At 43.6% G+C, this 14,387-nt stretch overlaps 1 protein-coding gene across 1 annotated transcript in view; it reads left to right on the top strand.

Annotated features, from left to right (window-relative positions):
• Nucleotides 1-8,245, top strand: part of HECW1 (HECT, C2 and WW domain containing E3 ubiquitin protein ligase 1) — a 250,113-nt gene extending 241,868 nt beyond the window's left edge. The window contains exons 26-27 of the mRNA XM_057731731.1: nucleotides 1,362-1,560; nucleotides 7,916-8,245. Of these exons, the coding sequence (XP_057587714.1) occupies nucleotides 1,362-1,560; nucleotides 7,916-8,027 (311 nt within the window). The 3' untranslated portion in view covers nucleotides 8,028-8,245. The remainder of the gene's footprint in view (nucleotides 1-1,361; nucleotides 1,561-7,915) is intronic.
• Nucleotides 8,246-14,387: the final 6,142 nt, after the last annotated feature.

Raw genomic sequence — 14,387 nt, 5'->3', positions numbered from 1 at the left:
CTTTCTTTATGTAAAGTATTACAAAGAAACTCTCATCAGTGAAACAGAGGGTGAGCAAGGGGCCCACCATCTACGCCTCCCTTGTTTCCCCTGTACCCTCTACTGTGTAGGAGGAAACCTCTTGGGGACCACTAGGCTCTCCTGGCTTGGTAGGAAAGCCACCAACTAAGGTGTCAGGTCACAATGTCTCTGCCTAGCTATGAAGCCCTCTGAGCCCCCAGCAAGGTCCCTTCAGTCCTCACTGGAACCCCCTCTGTGCTGGTCTAGTCGGCTTGCAGGTCCCTGCATTTTGATTCTTCATTCTTACCATTCTTTACTTCCCCTCCTCCACTCACACAAACCCTTCACATGCTTAACTCACACCTCCCTTCCCTTTGATGGTTTCCTTCTTTCCACCCCAGTCCACATAGATTTCTTCATCTTTGAGTGCTTCTTGCATTTGCAGTCAGTGGCAAATCGTTCTACCTTATCGTAAGTGATTGCTCCAAGCTCGGTTTCCTTACTATCCTGTGAGGCCCCATACTTCTCCCATGAGCCCAACTCGTCTAAGCCCAGGGCTGCTTAGAGGGCAGTGGTTCCAAAATCACCAAGGGCTGATGGAGAGCCCGGCATCTTCCTTTCACCGAGTTTGATGTTCACCTCCAGCCTTTCTTAAGTCCTAGATGCTCCTATGGTATGTGGTTACCAAGAGCTAAGGCATCAGAACAGACAACAAGAGGAAATATCATATTTGTAGAGGGTTTTGTCTCTTCGGAACCCCAAAGATCTCTACTGAGCCTCACTGCTCTTTGTCTATATTTATATCAGTCAGGAAAAGGACTACTGGGGTTCCAGTTGTTTAAATAGAAAGTAAACATCTCTGAGGACATCCCTCACAACATAAAGCCTTTTTATAAAATGCCTATTTGCTAAATTGGCTTTTTTTAAATTTGAGCTAGTTATACAAATTGTTTTAGAGCGAAATCATCACTAGATAAATCATCAGATCAAAAGCAACTGTTCAAAATGTATGAATACCAAGGGGGAAAGGGATGGGAGGGAGGAATTGGGAAATTTGGATTGACACATGTACATTATTGCTACTATGCATAAGATAGACAACTGATGGGAACATACTGTATAGCACAGGGAACTCTACCTATTGCACTGTGGTATGTGCATGGCTGATTCATTTTGTTGTGCAGTGGAGGCTAACACAACATTGTAACGCAACCATTCTCCAATAAAAATTAATTTTAAAAAAACCAACTGTTCAGTCCTTAGCACACCTGATGTGTATTTCATCTCTCTTCCCACCCCGCCCCTTCCACCCCTTCCTCCCCTCTCCCGCGTCCCCTCTGCCTCCCTCCTGCCCCACTCAGGTTATCACGATGGGCATCTCGTGATCCGCTGGTTCTGGGCCGCGGTGGAGCGTTTCAACAACGAGCAGAGGCTCAGATTACTGCAGTTCGTCACGGGAACATCAAGTGTGCCCTACGAAGGCTTTGCAGCCCTTCGAGGAAGCAACGGGCTTCGGCGTTTCTGCATAGAGAAATGGGGGAAAATTACGTCTCTCCCCAGGTACGGAGCTCCTGCCCACCTTTGGGAAACCTGCTGAAGAAGGCCAAGTACATTTTGTTATTTGAGCTTGGGCAATCATCCGTTGGGATAGAATTCTTTCCTGCCACCCAGAGTATTGTTCCATGAGTCATTAGTGAAAGGCGTGGGTGAGAAGTCTCTGGGAGGTGCATTTAGACTATATTCCTAGTGATTTTTTGATGATTGATGGTATTTGGGCTATTGGTATCACAGTCCATGTGTCAGACCTATGTAGCCCAATTTAATTTAAAGGTGGATGTCTCACCTGGGGGAGGAGGATGCAAAGAGGCTAGAAGCCCAAAGTGGCCCTTCCAGCACTGTATCTGGACTTCTTTCGTTACCCACACAGGTTCTTGGACTCTTTAATCAATAGAAATTGCTAAGAGGCCAGACGAGAAATTCCGGCAAGGCTTTACTGGGACTTGCCCCCAAGGGTGGGTGGCGAAGTGGTCCCTTAAATGGGGTGAGGGTGGGGGTGGATTGGTGGGTCAGGCCTGAGAGGTGGGGGTGGTCTGCCCACCCCCTTGCAGGTGCTGCATGCAGGGATCGTGCACAGTCACCCTGCTTTTGCTCGCAGCACCTCAGAAATGGCAGTTGGTTTGTGGCCTTTTTGTATCCTATTGTTCATAATTGACCCCAACTGCCCATGTATGCAGTTATTTTTAATCCCTAGAGTTTCTTTGTATTCTATTGCTCTAGGAGATGTTTGTCCAGGTGCAGCCACTGCAGTAAAGGGTCCCAGGTCCCAGCCTGTCTCACTGTGGCGTATCACTCGATACCCTTGATATTCCCTGAAATAGTTATCCTGTATGTGTTGCATTTTTCCTACTCTGTTTTAAAATGTATGCAGACAAGACCACAGTGCGTATCTCAGGTCTCTACAGTGGCTTCTGTACATAAGCTATTGACAAAATTATTGTAAGATAATGCAGAAAAGGAGGCACTAGGGCTCCAGGCAATTTAACAGAATGAATTCCCTGAACCATGAGTTTTCAACCCAACACTTCCTCCGTCCTTCCTGTGCCACTTTGAGTAGCATATTCCCCATCAGTGAAATAAGGAACACTAAAGAGGTACTTCTGTCTAGGTGCTCTATTAGTAAATCCCACTCAGCAAACATAAAATTGATCCACATTATTTTCTTCTACTGTGATATTTTCTAATCATAACGGAAGATTCGTATTTAATTCAGCTCTATTTCTACATGGCCTCCCAGACACTTTGCTAAATTCCTATCGTGGAAGGACTTACTGAACTATAATTTTCACCTCGCTTTCCTAGACTTTCTAGCATCCCGAGAAAATTCACCTGATGACATGAGCATTAGGAGGCCCAGGCAACAGAGTGCATGCCCAGCTGGTTCATAACAGCCTCAAGTGTTGGGGCACTTTTTAGCCCTGGCTTCACCCACTTAGATCAGCAGACCCTCAGTACTCATTTGCATGGTTCTGCTGAGCACTGAACCTGCTGAATGAAGTCTGGCAAGACAATAAGGCTAAAAGGCAAGATTTCCATTTGTCAAGTTTAATGATAGATGTGGAGGATGAGGTTCTTTGGAAACACTTTGCTCTTCCTTTAGAGGAGTGAGTTTCAGTCACAGTTGATGATAACCTACTCTCATAGTGAGCACCTCAGGCTGCACCTGGAGGAGGGGCTGAGCTACACCCGTATACCTGCCCAGAGGGGCTTACAGTCTAGGGAGGCCCGGAGCCAGATCGTAAGCAGTTACAACCCCAGGTGCAATCAGAGGAGTGCGAAGAGAGGAAAATGGAAGCCAGATGCTGTGAGGATGTAGAACAGAGACCTAATCCTGTGAGTCAGCTGGAGAGGATGCCACAAAGAAGCTGGCATTGAGGTGACCCCTGAGGGGCAAGGAAGGGTGGAGGGGATTCCGGGCTGAAGCAACAGCAGGAGCAAAGCCTGGGGGTGGGACGGGTCAGCTGTGTGCAGGAAGGAGCGCCACGCCGGCATGGAGGACAAGATGTCCAGTGTGGCACTCGCAGGGGACGCAGTGGAGAGAGAGTTTGGTGAGGCCATGGAGAGAAGGGCCCACTGAGGAGTCTGTTCTATTCTTTAGGAGACGGAAGTCGTTGCTTTTGTCATTTGGGGTCAGAGATTGACTCTAATTACACACATGCTCTGAGAAGCTTTGAAATGTGCATTAATCCTATCAACCCACACAGAGAAATTATAGGGTGGACATTGGGCTTATGAACAGGCTCTGCACATCTGGGCCAAGGCACCCCTAAAAAGGCTGCTGCCCTGCGAACCCCAGAGAGGTTCCTGGGGTACTTGGGGACTTCACCCTGGTCCAGAAGGGCCCCAAGAAGCAAGTGCTGAGATGCCTCCACGAGGACAGTGAAAATGACCCTCTGCGTAGTAACCTCAGGCTAGCCTCCCTTGTACACTTTCTAAAGATCCAAGAGGCTAGAAAGTGTCACCTGTGCGTGGAGAGAAAGAAATAATCTCTAACTTCCAAGAATGCTTATTTGCAAAGACCTGGCCAGGCCACGTGGCAGGTGATAGAAGCCTGAGGCGGGCAGGAGCACCAAGCACCCTCAGGGTGACCCAGGGCTCCCCAGAGACCGTGAGCCCTGTGTGCACTGCCCACACTCGGAGCAGAGGCGGCCTGCAATACCTTCGCCTTAGCTCTTCCCTCTAGGAAGGCTGGCCTCCCGGATGAGAGCGCCGAATAGCGTCACAGCAAGACCGTACATCAGTCCAAATCTTTGCCTTCTAGAGTGCGTGGGGGTTAGGACTTTGAAGGTAGGGGTTTCTAGGATGTACGTTTACAGTGCCTGGTAAAGAAACTTCATAAACCACCATCGCTGGGGCATAAAAGTAGCGGGATGGTCACTGGGGTTGGGGTCAAGGAGCTGGCAGGCCAGGGCACTGAACAGCCAGCCACGTGGACTCAGATGCTACACAGTCTGGTGGGAAGACCTGAAATGGAAAACATTTAAGCTAAGTACCAGAGATTTTAATAGATGTGTTGCCCAGAAGGTCAGAAGGTATGGAAGGTATATCTAGATCACTGGTGGTCAAATGTGTTTAACTACAGCCCAGAGAGAGAAGGACCCTTCACATCCCAACCCAGTACATGCATATGTACACCTGAGTGCGTGTATCTGAAACACATGTTCTTCAGAACAAAACTTCATCCTTATTACCTGCAGGTAACACTCTATTTTCTACCCTATCCTATTTCATTAAAATAAAATGCCAGACAAAACCTGTAGTTGGGGAGGTGGATTATCTAAATGGCATGAGATTCAAAGGAACAGAAAGTTTTGTTCAAAGATTGAAAAGTAACGATGTAGAATTGACAATGGGAGTGAAAAAGAGTGCCCATCCACCCACAGCCTAGAATGCAGCTGGGTGAACAGTGGCTGTCTCCACTCAGGAGGGCTGAGAACACTAGGGCTTGGAGGCCACATCCAGACCAGGAGGTGGGAGAGTTTCCTTACTGTGAAACTTCGAAAGGAAAGGCTTGGAAGGAAGGCAGACTCGGGAGCAGGGTAGACCCAGCACAGGCAGAATAAAGGAGAAAAGAAAACCTCAGGGGTTTGTATTTCAGTTACAGGGCAGGATAACAGAATTATGAGTCGGGCAGATTAATTAGACTAAAATTCTAACATGACCATGCTTCACTGCAGATGGAAACTGAGCCCAAGCTCAGGGTGCACGTGGAGGCCTGGTTAAGTTAGAAGTTGGCTTACTCTGTAGGAATGGTTCTCAAGTGGGGGGGGGGGGGGGGCGGGCAGGAAAGAGGTGATTTTGTCTCCCCAGAGGACATTTGGCAATGTCTGGGGACATTTTTGGTTGTTGTGGAGGGGTCCTCCTGGCCTCTCTCAGGTAGAGGCCAAGGTTGCTGCTAAACACCTACAAGGCACAGGACAGCCCCAACCCAGTGAAGAATCATCAAGCTCAAAGTGTCAATAGTGCCAGGTGGGAAGTCCTGCTCTGTAGGCTGACGGGCTACAAAGGAGGCATGAGGGAGTCATCGGGAGTCCCCAAGAGAAACTGACAGCCACTGAGAAGCCATCGAGAAGCCAAGGGGAGAGAGATGTTCAGAGGAAGAGCTGTCATGTGCCTTCAAAGGGCTTGAGGAGGTGGGCTTAGAGGATGCACCTCTGGACTGGGGAATCAAGAGGCTATTGACAAACTTGGAAAAGAGTAGATTCAGCAGTGATCGAGTCAGAACCCGTCTGGAGATTGAGGCCGTAGTTGGGCAGTGGAAGAAGATGACGTGAAAAGGAGACACAGGAACTTTCCTGGTTGTGCAGTGGTTAAGACTCCGTGCTTCCACTGCAGGGGGCACAGGTTCGATCCCTGGTCAGGGAACTAAGATGCTGCATGCTGTGTGGTCAGCCAAAAGAAAAAAGAAAGAAAAGGAGACACAACTTAAATAACTGGCCTCACAACTGGCCTCACAGCCAGCCGCAGGCGACACTGATGGTGCCTCTTTTTGTTATTTGCTCTCAGCCAACCTTACTGTGGTCTCTGCTGCAAAAAAGCAAGGCTGGCTTTGGCACTGTCTTGATTCACATTTTAATCAATAACTTGAAAAACCTGGAGGAAACAGGGAGATCAACTGTGTAGATGACACAGATTAGAAGTATCACACATAATATCATGATGGACACAGTCCAAGTCCAAAAAGATCTCCAAATGCTGGAACCCTAGAATAACCCCGACAGAGTGAAATTTGACCCAGCACAACTGAACAGATCCAGTGGAGTTCCAAAATATCAACTGCACAAATATGAGATGAGGGTGATTCATTTGCTAGCAGTTCACATGGAAAAGGCCGAGGGTCTGAAGTCCCCACAAGGGTGACACATGTTGCAATAACGGTTGCATTATTAAGAGGCTCTGATGCTTAAATGATGATTCACGGTTTATGAAAGGCATGTACGTGCTGTCCTCACACCAGTTCTCTGAGGTGCACGGAGCATGTATTATTACCCCGTTTTATAAGTGAGAAATCTGAGGCTCAGAAAGATTCATTGACTTTCCCAACGTTATAAAGCTAGTCAGTGGCTGGACTGTGATCAGAATAGAGGTCTTCCAAACCCTGGTTCTGTGCTCTCTCCACCACCCCAGCCCCCCTGAGAACACTGGGTCCAGTACCCAGGGAATGAGATAAGCTGGTCCTCTGTGCTGTCAGGACCACATGTGGAGAGCAGTGAGGACTTAGGAATGTGGACTCGAATCGTGATTGGATTGTGTTCATTCTAGGTTACAAACTAGGATGTTTTTAAGAGTTAACCAAGCCTGTAGATTACTGCATTAAGAGCAACTCTTGAAGAAACTCTGGGTGTTCAGACTAGGTCTTGAAGAGGTGCTGTTTGCTAATGTTTTCAGTTTATTCCCAGAAATTATCTTTTACAAAATTAATCTGATCCCAACTATTTTGTAGATGAGGGTTTTTTTTTTTTTTTTTTCTGTATTTTCCACTCTTAAGTGACAGTTAAAATAACCAGACAAAGGAAACCAAGAAGATGCTGTCTGACCGTATCCTGACCTTGGCTAATTCAGCCAGTTCTAAAAGCACACTTTTCATTTTTCTGCCCCTCTTAACTTGTTTATCAGGGTCTGGTCCTGGTCTACGCATTGGCACATGACGGAGAAAGCCACTCTTTGTCTCGGCCAGAGGCTGGCCTACATAGATGGGCCCGCAGGATGAAGTACATGACAAAATAAGCAGAACCCAGGGCAGGTGGCACCAGAATGCTGCAGGTCCCCAGGGAGGATTATCCCACAAGCTCAGCTGTTCTTGGAAATGCAGCATCTCTGCTTCAGGTTAAGTAGGCCCCACTGTGAACTGTAAAGCAGTCAGACTGTCTCCAGGACACATCTGCCTTAATGGAGCATTGGATCTCAAGAGTTCCAGGGCATCCGTTGGCACCTCTAAGTCAATGCACAGGGTTTACAGAGGCCCGGAAATCAGAGCTGGGCAGGGAGACTTGGGAATATGATGCTCTAATACTAATTATGTTTCTGCCTCCTTCACCAACCGCATCCATCTTCATTTCTCAATTGTAAGATGTCGCTGGTTTGTTAGTGCCGTGCTGGTACAATGTGGTTTGCTTACAAATGCAAATCCCCTTCCCCTGCCCCCGTTTCTAGATATTCCAGTCCCTCAACTGGTCTATTCATGTCTGGAAGGCTGTGGTTCTTAGTTTGCAAGTGGGTTATGGTGGTCCTAAAACATGGTGCTACTCCCTTTTGATTTGCTTTTGATTGATCACAGATTCGGATTGATCACAGAACTAGCCAAGCCAGTTGTATCATTGAAACAAACACCTTGACCAGCCCTTTCTCCCCCGTTCAGGGCACACACGTGCTTCAATCGATTGGATCTTCCACCTTATCCCTCGTACTCCATGTTGTATGAAAAGCTGTTAACGGCAGTAGAAGAAACCAGCACCTTTGGACTTGAATGAGGAACTGGAAGCGTCCCTGACATTTTCCTGGCCAGTGACATCATCCTTTCCCTTTCCCTGAATCAACTCTCCTTTGATTTTGGTATTCCATGATTTTCGTTTTCAAACCAAATCAGGATTGATGAGCTGTGCATGAAGAATTGCCTTCTTCTAAGATCTAACCTTCAGGCTTATCTCCTCTACTTTCAATGAACTGCTAGCCTGTATGCAATATTTAAAAACAAACAAACAAACAAAAAAACAGCTGTCTCAAGGTCTGTGTATCTCTCCACATACCTCCATTACTAACAATGAAATATGAATGCAAGTTATGCTACACTTGACCAAATGGTAATAAATGTTTACTTCCATTTCTATGATTTAAGGGGAAATTTGAGCGTTAAGCATTCCAAGCTTTTCTACACCCATGTCTTCTGAGCAGAGCCACCATTTTTTATCGTTTCTAACAACCATCTCCAGAATAGGAGCTGATCAACTCTTTCTTTTCCTCCCAGTCTACTCCTCCCCTGGGCATCCAATCCATCCAAAAACAGCAGTGGCAACACCAAAACCTTGATCCATTCAACTCATTCATATGTGGCATCGGTCCCATCAGCTGGAACTAGCCTAGACATATGGTGCAAATTTACACTTTCCAACCAATAATAACAGCAAGAAAAACACCTCCTGCTGATGCACTGCAGGGCATCCCAATTGTTGTGGGATTGTGGCTTGACTGGGGTTCAGAGAAGTCTGGGGGTGGGGGGCACATGCCCTGTGAACACCCACCACCCAAGAAGCACAAACTTGTGCACAAGTCTAAGAAGGAGATCTCATGATGTAGCATAAACAACGAGGCCTCTACCCCCGTTGTGTTGTATAGAACGTGTTGAAGCAAACAGGAGAAAGGGGAGAAGGACATTAGGACATATTAGAAGGACGTATTCCATTGGTTTGAATATCTGAGTTCTGTACTGTTTTCTTTTGCTTTGTTTGATCTAAGGCACAGGTCTCCTTCCCAGAGGGGAAAAAAAAATGTCCTGACAATCTCATGACTTTTGTTCAAGCCAAGTAATTACTTGTTTGGCAAGCAAACTTTTATTTCAACTTTGATAGTGTTTTTCTTTTTTTTTTTTTTCCTCTATCATGGTGTTCAAATTCCTTTGCATCTGATTGTCCACAGGGACCACGCTAAATCAGAAGCTGCAGAGAATGATGGTGCTTGTTTGGGATCAAGGGCGATATAATACATCTCATTCCTCTATAGCAGCCCTCCCGGAGTGAGACCTGACCCCCCCAAAAGGCACACTGATCTGTGTCAAAATAGGGATCCAGTTTCTTTTAGCATTCAGTAAAGAGATGTCTCAGAAAACACAGTGTTTTCAGAACAACAGTGGCAGGCTCCAGAGACAGCCTGACTTCTCAATTACATTTGGAATAAACCCAAACATGATGGTCATTTGCTATTTTTCTAATCTTGTTATCCATGTCGTCTGAAATATGTCATACATGAAAGTGTTTTTCTTCACTGGGAAAAGAAATGTTGAAATGTCACGTTATTGTCCTTCAATATATTAAACAAGGGAGAAATTCAGGAAAGTTCATTTTATCCGGAGTCGTGTCTAGTGCTCATATTGGTTTGTGTCCAAACAATGCATTAATTGTGTTCCCTGCATGGTACAAGGAAACATTCCTTTAGTAGGAATTAGAATGCCCAGATCCCTTGTTGCTGTGTGCCTGGTGTCAATCAGGGAATATATATGTTACAGAAATCTGGCCCTCTGTTGTTATCGAAAAGAATGTTTACCAACATAGGATGATGGAGTATGTAAGTTACATAATTCAGAATGAGGGATCTGTGAATTTCAGGACACCTTTCAGCAACTGGAAAGTTATGGATGCCAGTGGAGCTATTGTTTATGAAATCAGGACGTGAGCATGATGCAAATCGTTTCCCCATCCTATATAAAACAGCATCTCTAGTACAGGGGGCATCTTTCATTTTTAGAACTTGATGTTAGATGTATGTAAATACTCATTAATTCAAGCATTCAGTTCTTCTTTTTAGTACTTATTTTTTTCGACATTGGCAAGGGAGGATGCTATTCCACAGATGGAACCTGCTCCCAGGGAGCTTCACAGTTTACACAAACATCTAATTAATCTGTCCATTAGATTAATTGATGTCTATTCTTCCCACACACAGAAGGAACAAGGTATCCTAGAAGTTATATATAGAGAGAAAACTTGGGCATGAATGGTTTTCAACTAACTTTTCCTTATTCCTACTGTGCCACCCAATACCATGGCTCAGATGTATTTCACAAAACATTACAGGAACAGTATTTCATAAAAGCATAAAATTCCAGAAAGAAATACTGGTGTCAGAGTCCTCTGACAGAATGTAAAGTGTGCTTAATAGGATCCCAGTTTCCATCATAGCCTTGCACAGAATCCCTAAGGTAGGAAAACAGAAGAGGAGGGCAGACAGTTGTTACGGAAAAATCTTTTTTATTTTTCTTTGTCCCAGATGATGTTTCTTTAGTTAGTATTCCCTCATATATGAGGCTGATTTTTAAATTATATATAACAGTATATATATATGTGTGTGTGTGTATATATATATACACACACACGTATATATTTACATATATAACAAAACAGCTGTAGGACTCAACTGTGCTATTAACTTTGCCAGGTGGAGGTGCAAACCACCCCAAATCGTATAATTCATAGAGGGCAAGATGGATCTCACCCATTTGTTACAACATGTAAATTTCTTTTTAATTTAAAGTACTAGTTTTCTCCATGGAGGCATGGTGTCACATTAGTCACTTATAAACCACTGTTTCCCTAAGACAAGATCTTTTAGAGCTATTTTTAGTAAGAGTGCATTACCTTTGATTGGGTGACGAATAAGAATAATGAATAAGAGAACACTTACATTTCAATTTGAAAAACGCTTCAAAAATACTGTGAAGTATTATGATAATTTCATGGATAGCCCATCGTATTCTACCACGTGAAGATGATCATCCTAAAAACAGAAGTGGGCTCTGCAGAATCAGGAAAAGTGCTATAAAGCCACTGATTTCTTCATCATTCCTGTGTCTATACGTTGGCTGCGGTGGTGAACGTCTTTTATTACCATCACGATTGTCGTGCAGTGAGAAAATTAAGAAAAAGAAGTGTATGATTTGTTGGCAGGCTTTAAATATGCAGAATCTCAATCTTTTTCTCTTCTAATACATGACCACATGTCCTTTAACAGTAAGCGCATTTGTGTGGCCCGCCCATGAGCTGGACCTTCCAGGACAGTTCTCATGTTACGTCTGTGGCACCACCAGTCTGTGTGTCAAGCCACGTGTCCCAAATTTGGGTTCAGAAAATTTCTCAGTTGCCACAAATGTTTTCCCAGTCAAGATGAAACACTTTCAAATGAACGTAGTTAGAACTTTACATAACAAATGTGGTGCTTTTATTATTATTATTATTATTATTATTATTATTATTATTATGTACTTCAGTGTTCATTCTTAAAATTACTGCAATACTATATCATCAAAATCTGGGATGGGTGTTCCAGCCATCATAAGGTCCAAAAGAGAAAGTGTTATTTTCCTGTTAGTGACATGTAGTCCCTTTGTTCTAGTAGAAAAAAATGTGCCTAGAGGTAGTATTTAGAGTAAATATTGTTCCATTAGCCTACTTCCTGCAGCTTCCAATTTACCCAAGGAAATGTCTGTGACGATTTTGTTCAGAGTCTGTGTTCTAGTCAATAGCAGGAGAAGTCCTTGTTCTTGGGCTGATTTTGCTTCCATCGACAAGAGAAATGTCACGTAATACTCAGGCCGAGCTTTCTCTTCCATCCTACCACCTTCAAGGAATGTCAATAAACACTTTGGTATGGCATTGTGTGTGCTTCTTATTGCAAACAGGAGGCTAGGGTCACGCATAACAATTTGTATCGTGCTCTCGCCGGACGTACTCAATAAAACAACACAGAAGACTACCAGCTGCTGTGGTAAGTACTCCCCGGGAAAATTATTTATCAGAAAAACATATGTATTGTGCTCACAAATCCATGAATAAAGGGACAGCTTTTGCAACAAGTTCCTGGTGTATGCCTATTAGAATGGCACACAAATGATGGAATTTTGTGAGTGTCCCCTACGTGGAACCAGGCATACACTGGCTTATTGATTTCCTACCTGCTGAGATGCTTCAGGCCCCAGCCTGACAGCTGGTGTGATCCCAGGACAAGGTTTAGCTCTAGGCAAAAGTGTTGTGTCCAACAGCACATACCATGACTCCCAATATCACAGTGATATTCTCTCCTTATTATCTTCTTCCAGGTCTCAAAAAGAAAACCACGTGGCTCTCTCTGGGTGGTCAGAAGCCGATTTGTTCTTTGAGGAAAAAAAATATTATTAGAAAAAAATGTATGGGTAGAATTGAGAACAGGAAAAACCTGAGAAGTCTCGATACTGCAGTTTTATACCCATCCTGGGTTTACGTTAGACTCACTCAAACTGAAAATAATTTTTCTCTTAAGACATAAGAAAAAAAATTAGCCTAGACCATAACTGACCAGGAGGAGTAGATTATTGTGTTTTAATCTGATCATTATTCCAAAATCAAAATTAAATTTCAGATCTCCTGATTTCTGTGGCCATACTTTTACAATACACTCTGTTGACAACTCATTAATTACGTACCATAAAAAAAAATTGACATGTATACTTATATTCAAGATGTGGTTTAAATATGTTTACAGATAATTGTTCTCTAACAATAAATGAAGGGAGTTATGGAAAGTCAAGCTAACAACCTTTATCAGTGCTGCAGGAATCGTCACGTTTATACCTGGGAACAGACACTTAGATAATTTTGTCTGACTGGTGTTATCTTGGAAACAAGGAATCTGTGACCAGGAGAGGTGATTTGCTCAAGCCACTAAGCTTTATCTTGGGGACAGAAAGTATGCCCTGTCACAGAATATCCCTTGGGGCCCTATACTCCTGGACCTGGCATAATTGTTAGGAAATTTGCCAGGAGGATAGAAGAAATGGAACCGAGATCCCCCTGGGGTACTACAGAGGTTGCCAGGAGCCCACAGCCAATGTGTATTCACCCTCTGTATGAGTTTGCTGAGGCTGCTTTAACAAAGGATTACAAAGGGAGTGACTTAAACATGGCTAGAAGTCCAAGATCAAGGTGATGATGGGGCTGGTTCCTTCTGAGGCTGAGAGAGAGAATTTGTTCCATCCCTCTCTTCCAGATTCCAGTGGTTTGCTGGCCATCTTTGGTGTTCCTTGGTTGGAGATCTCTGCCTTCATCCTCGGTGATGTTCTCCCCTGCTGTGTGTTCGTATGCTTCTGTGTGTCTGTGTTCAGATTTCCACTTTATATAAGGACACCAATCATACTGGCTTAGAACCCACCCTGTGATCTCACTTTTTTACTTGATTATCTTTATAAAGACCCCCACTCCAAATAAGGTCACATTCTGAGGTACTGGGAGTTAGGACTCCCACCAGCTTCTTTGGAGGATACAATTCAATCCACACCATCCTCCTTCTGCCACACTAATCACTGTCATCAGCCCAACAGTAATAGTAATAAAAGCTAACATATTTAGAACCACATGATTCACCATGAATTCACTGAAGGCTTTTTAATTGCAATGATAATAATCATGGAATAAAATCGTTACCTATGAATTACTACTATTTAAAATAGTTTAATATAATCAACCAGATTTCAATAAAAAAATTTAATAAAAATAAAAATAAATGACTAAGTGCTATTAGTCCCTTCCCAGCTAAATTCTTATTGTTTTTGCTTTTCTTAAAAGTAAACAGTAAACATTTTTATGATCATTTTGCAGTGTTTAAATAAAATAGAAGTACCTTATCTATAGTAAAAAATTAAATAATTTAATATAGTAAATCAGTAATAAATATTATAGGGGATTCCCTGGTTGTCCAGTGGTTAGCACTCTGTACTTTCACTGCCGAGGGCCTGGGTTCAATCCCTGGTCGGGAAACTAAGATGCTGCAAGCCACATGGTGTGGCCAAAAAATAAATTTTTAAAACAAAAGACCCACGTTTTAAAAAAATATTAATATTATACTATCTGTTTAGTCAATGAATTAATGAAGATAACTGGGATAATAATAAATTTGTCATTACTTAAAAAAAAAAAACTGGTGCTTTTCATGTGTTACCCTAGTTACATTTATAGCCTCATCTAAAGCTGAAAAAAAAATCCTGAAACATAGAAACGTTAACTTGCCCAAAGTAAACATATGGCCAAGATTTGAACAAGGAGCCAAGCACTCAGCCACCACTACCCACCACCTTCATTCCTTTAAGCATC

The sequence above is a fragment of the Hippopotamus amphibius genome, chromosome 4 (genome assembly GCF_030028045.1).
Source record: "Hippopotamus amphibius kiboko isolate mHipAmp2 chromosome 4, mHipAmp2.hap2, whole genome shotgun sequence".
NCBI lineage: Eukaryota > Metazoa > Chordata > Mammalia > Artiodactyla > Hippopotamidae > Hippopotamus > Hippopotamus amphibius.
The sequence above is the reverse complement of the archived record's forward strand: the minus strand, read 5'-3'. Positions and strand labels throughout refer to the sequence as shown.